The sequence below is a fragment of the Cicer arietinum genome, chromosome 6, assembly GCF_000331145.2.
Source record: "Cicer arietinum cultivar CDC Frontier isolate Library 1 chromosome 6, Cicar.CDCFrontier_v2.0, whole genome shotgun sequence".
Lineage (NCBI taxonomy): Eukaryota > Viridiplantae > Streptophyta > Magnoliopsida > Fabales > Fabaceae > Cicer > Cicer arietinum.
Window position 1 is genome coordinate 36,581,586 of NC_021165.2, and position 5,745 is coordinate 36,587,330.

The 5,745-nt window shown below is 26.4% G+C and overlaps 1 protein-coding gene across 1 annotated transcript in view; it reads right to left on the minus strand.

The window, feature by feature from the left end:
* Nucleotides 1-5,083: 5,083 nt before the first annotated feature.
* The window catches only part of LOC101507625 (probable protein S-acyltransferase 14), a 6,456-nt gene continuing 5,794 nt past the window's right edge, over nucleotides 5,084-5,745 (minus strand). The window contains exon 7 of the mRNA XM_004506448.4: nucleotides 5,084-5,745. This exon is cut by the window's right edge and continues 33 nt beyond it. Coding sequence (XP_004506505.1) covers nucleotides 5,661-5,745 — 85 coding nt within the window. The 3' untranslated portion in view covers nucleotides 5,084-5,660.

A 5,745-nucleotide genomic window follows, 5' to 3' on the forward strand; every position in this document is an offset into this window, starting at 1 on the left:
AAATTTTATCGAGTTGTTTTTTATTCGGGTCACCCATTAACTTTTAAAAACCCAAACCATTGAAATTTTGTTTGATTTCAGACAAAAAAAAGTATCCTATATTTTCCCCCAACTAAAACCAATCCAACCCTTTTGTATAAATTTCTTTTTATTATAGTTTTTGTATAATTTTGTTTACACTAAAAAATAAGTAGTCAAATCATGTATTACTCACTAGGATGAAGTGAAATATATTGGTTATAAGTTGCATTACCATCAACTGGAGTTGGAATCAACTGATGCAGAATCGGCTCACAGTTAAATTGGTTATCGTTTGACAATTGATTATGTTCAGAAGAGTATTTTAAACATAAAAATTATAAACACTGATCATTAGTGACTGAAATTTTAATCTTTGTTGTGGACATATTTGAGTTTGTAAAGAAGCATCTAAAGATTGCTTTTATTAAAGAATGATGATGCCTCTGAATATTTGCTTCTGATAAGAACATAATGACTGGTTAAACATTTTCCAGGTGTGCCTCTAATAAAATTGAATTTTTTTGCCTCTAATAAAACTAAATTTGATTAGAACAATTGTGATATTGTCTTATGTTTCAAATCAAACATATTATGAAAGGGAGCTTTGCTAAATCCTTGCTGAACTGTTTTTTATTTTAAATAAAAAATTATTCACATAAATGGATGGATGTTTGTCATTATAAAAATAGAAGAGATTGTGAGAACAATAATGACGAATAATTCTTACCGACTATTCCAAAAATAATAAAATTTATTTATGTTTATTTAGAAATTAAAATAATATTATTTTAAAATTTTAAAATTAAATAATCTAGGCAATTATGGGTCTTATTTTTTCAAAATGGATAGGGATGCGCTAAAAAGTTCGTTGTACTATTGGGATATTACAAAATGCTTCAAAATAATCGCTTTTTTGTTTCAAAAATAACACCATGTGAATCTTGAAAAATTATCAACAATAACAAAGTCATATTTCATTCCTCCTAGACTTAAAGTTTTGATAAAGCCAAAAAATTAAATGTGAAGTAATTCAAGAAGTTTTTTAATTTTCTTTTGCACAAGTTTCACACTCTTTATCTTTTTCAATGGACATAAAGCAAGACTTGACAAGTAATTCTTCCAAATATAAAACATAAATATTTTCATTCTTAAACCAAAAAAAAAAAAAAAAACTTTTACCAGAAGATGATGTTTGTGTAACCTCGCATATGCTGAGTTTAAAAATAAATTCAAAACCAATATCACATAATTTAAACATGCTTAGCAAATATGTTTTAAACCTTCAAAATATTGAACATCTTTAATTTTTGCAGAATCATTTTTTTCAATAATACATTTTCCTTTAATATAAGCTTGATCATTGTTTTCCAATGTCACCAATCCTCCATCTTTCTTGAACAACTATGTTTTGCAGAAACATTGTTTATCTCATGTCATATGTCTTGAACAACTATTGTCTAAGTACCATGGTTTTTTCTTGGCATTTTGAAAATCAACTTGCATTAGAAATTAGCGAGTTTTTAGGTATCCATATTGACTTAGGTCTTAGAGGGTTAGTCTTTTCAAAAGATCTTCTCTTAATATAGTGGTATATTTTAGAATGGCCAACTTTGGAGAAGCAATAACATTTGTTTTTCTTAAGAGATCGTTCTTATGATAGAAAGATAGATCAACATGTCTAGTCTTATTATTGTATGCACATTTAGTTTAAGTTTTTTCTTCCTTCTATTTGGGTTCAAAAATATTTTCATAATGTTTTTGTTTTTGAGATATGTCAAAGTCTATACTAACTTTAAACTTTAGAATGTTCTAGAGAATATCTTTTGCTTGCTTCATTTAAAGTTTTTTGCTGCTCATACATTTTGAAATGAGAGTCTTGTAATCTTGAAATGACGTTTATGAATTCAACATTCATGACTTGTAATTTCTCTTTTTCTTCCTTTTCTTTTTGAAATTGTTCTTTTATAAAATCACATTTTTTTAGAAAGTGTTTGAATCATTTAAAAGATTTTTTTTGCAATGTCACATTCGTCAACTATTTCACTTTCTTCCCTGCTTAAAGCACCAAATAAAAATAATTGAGCTTTAGAGTTTAGGAGTACCTTAGCTTTCTCATGTTCTGTCCATACTACTTTAGGTTTTTCATTTGAGATTTGATCATTTTGATTTACTCTTGGCACAAAATTTTCGTCAATGATTATGCGCCGCGTTCCTATATCTTGGGATCTAAGGAACATCTGCATCTTTTCTTTCTAAAAATAATAATATGATACACCAAAATAAGATAGTTTAATTATTTGATGATCCTCCTTCAACAATATATTTGACTTTTGACATTGCTTCTTCTAGCTAAATATCTTCCTCTAACACTTGTTAAGTTGTCAAGTTTAAAGGCAGAGTTTTGATGCCAATTGAAGTAGCAATAAAGTCACTAGAAAGGGAGGGGGTTGAATTGTTACCCCTTTTTGATAACTAGAACATTCTAGATGAGTTAAGTTTACAAATAAAGTAAATCAGTGCAATAACAAGTAAAATGTGATATATGACTGAAAGATATTTAAAAGATAAGGGATAAGATCACATATTAGATATATATTAGTTTACTCAACTCGAGTTATGTTCAGGTCTCACAAATTGTGATATTTTCACTAATGTGCTCAACACAAAATGTTATGTCTTTGCACTTTCTTTCTTGGTCAAACCTTAATCAACTACAACTTTCTTTTTTTAATTCAGAAATAATTTTTACAATTACCTTTCAATCCAAATAATAATTTTTACGACCACCTTTCAAACTAAAAAGGATTTTTCAATCACTTTTCAAACCAGAAAGAATTTTTATATGCATTGACGCTCAATCTAACATAAAAGAAAGACTTGTGTTATAAATAATATATATAATTAAAAAAAAAAGTGTGTGAGATCTAATGATTTTCAACCCTTTGTTTGAGACTAACTGAAAGTCAAATCTCAATAAGAATGATCCACTAATATAGTGGAGAGTGCTTGAAATTTTGCATAAGAGAAGTGTTTCAGAACTCGTGCTTAAATGAACAATTGTAGATAAATTACCAATTGAACTCTTATTTTCATCTTCTAATTAATTTTCAATTTATAGATGTTGAGAGAATTTGAATATTCAGTTTAGACTCAATATAGTCATTGGTCAATTTTGCCGAGTGCCAATTTTCTTTTATTGAATTAATCTCTTGATTGCATTGTTGTCCAAAACGTTCTTGTTTAAACTAGAACGATCAACTCTGAATCTTGAAGAAAATTCGACCAAGAATAATGAGATGATATGCCATTATGATCGTTGGAATAGTAGTGATTCAGAAGCATGCACAATTGTCAAATTAATATCAATTCAGTTTTGTTGAGTGTTTTTTGTACTTGCTTCCATATCATCAATATGAAGATCAATCTTCACAACATTCTTCTTGTGTTGTTTTTGGGTGCCCAAGTGCAAATTTTGTCATTCTTGGACATTATTTTAGTCTTCTCAAACTGATTTAATTTGTCTCGTGTCTTTTAATAAGACAAGTTATGAAACCATTCTTGATTATTTGAAAATAATCATGTGATCTTTGCATGGATGTGCAAGCTTCAAATATTATGATTTAACTTGTTTGATTTTATGTCTTAATAAATACACTAAAAAATACAAGTTAATAGATGATAAAATTATAATCATAATTGACAAATATAGTTAAATATTTGATTATCTTCAAAATATTAATTAGAGATTTTGTCTCAACAAAATCATAATCTAGATATCCAACAAAAACTTAGACACTAAAGTGAATAAAAAAAATTGAAGAACTAAAAAATTGAGAATTTTAATATAAATTAAAATTAATATTTTAGAGATTAAAAATTTAATTAACAATTTATTATTTTACTAAAAAATGTTGACTTACGTATTAAAAAAATTCACATCCATAAAAAACGTTGACTCTCCTTGCCATCATCATTTTTTGTTTAGCAGACATTAAAATTAGATTTTTCTTATATTACAAGGATTAAAAACACTATTTACCATTTTTATTATATTAAAATTTTATAATAATAAATATCTTAGTTATTAAATATCAAAATTTCTTTTTTAATCTGCAACAAAGGAGTTCGAAATAGATTTTATTATTTTAATAAGTTTCATAAAATTTGTTTTAAAAGGCTTAAATATATGATTGGTTCTTGTAATTATCCACTTCTTTTGTTTTAAAACTCTATAAGTACTTTTATTTGATTTTGTTTTATTTTTATCTTTGCTGTTTTATTTTAGTCCTTGTAATATTATTTTTAATTTGAATGAATCCCTATAATATATATAATATTATATTTTAATCCTTCAATTATTACTGATATAATGAATTGTAGAGACTAGATTTAATAAAAATTTATTTTGTAAGAATTAACACAAGAACAAGAACAAAAAAAAAAAAAAAAAAATATTTACAAACACAAAAATCAAATTAAAAAAAATATGTATTTATATGAATCAATCATACGTTTAAATCTTTTAAAAATATAATGTTAAATCACATTTTGATAACCTATATAATACACAGATCCAACATGAAAATTTTATTTTCATACGCCGAGGAGAATTTTGATTTCCAATTACAATATTAAAATAAAGAATTAAGAAATTTGTATTATCAATAGAATTTTAATTTTATTCTAATATACTTGCAAACAATGTTTATAATATACTTGCAAACAATGTTTATAATTAGACATTACACTAGAGACTACCTCTGCTTGCATGATAATTTTATAAGATGTATAAAATGTGACTTATTTATAAAGAGATTAAACAAAATTCCAAAATTTTATTAAGACTACACTTATTTAAACATAAAATAAAAAAGCATGCTTCTAAAAGTTAAAATGGTAATAAGTTGCGCAATTCATGGTGGTAAGCGATTTTAAATATTTGATCAACTACAATAAAGGATATAAGGACTAATTCAATAGAATTTGGTGAATTGAAGAATCAACTCATTGGCATTAATTAAATTCATACACTACTATTAATCGTCAGAATAAATTATTCAAGTACCAAAAATAAAACGCTAGTAGTTTCTTATAAATTGAATAGAAGAAAAAAAGTAAGAGAATTACATTGCTTGAGGAACAGATCCTCACATTAAACATTAGCCTCTCAAACCATCATCAAACAACCCTGCCCTCCATTGCTTTCTTCATTTCAACAAGACACATACACCTCTAAAAAACATTTTTTTATAAAAGAATCATACTAGGTGTCTATGCAGATAAATTTCTGAGAGCCCAGAATTACTTACAAGCCGGATTTGTAAGAGTGAAAGTAGAAAGTTCCGGAGTCTACTACATATTTTTTGTTACATAGTGTGTACACTTCTCCTTGGTTTGAGAAAATGCTATCTGATTTCATTTTTGTTTTCACTTTTTATCATAAAATTGTTCACGAGTTCACTCTGCTTCTGATTTTTAAAGATTTGTACATAAAACGAAAACAGTTTTTTTATGTTTTCGACACAAATTTTTGGAAACTAGAAATGGAGTGAAAACCAGGAACAGTTTTGCAATTAAAAGTGAAAGTAGAAAAATGGAAACATTAAACTTAAACCAAATATGCCCTTACGTTTTATAAACTATTGGGAATCAAAGTCGGGTTTAGATGGATACTCAAGACCTTGAAGAGCCGGCATCCTTCGTATATCTTCTTCTGAATAAGCA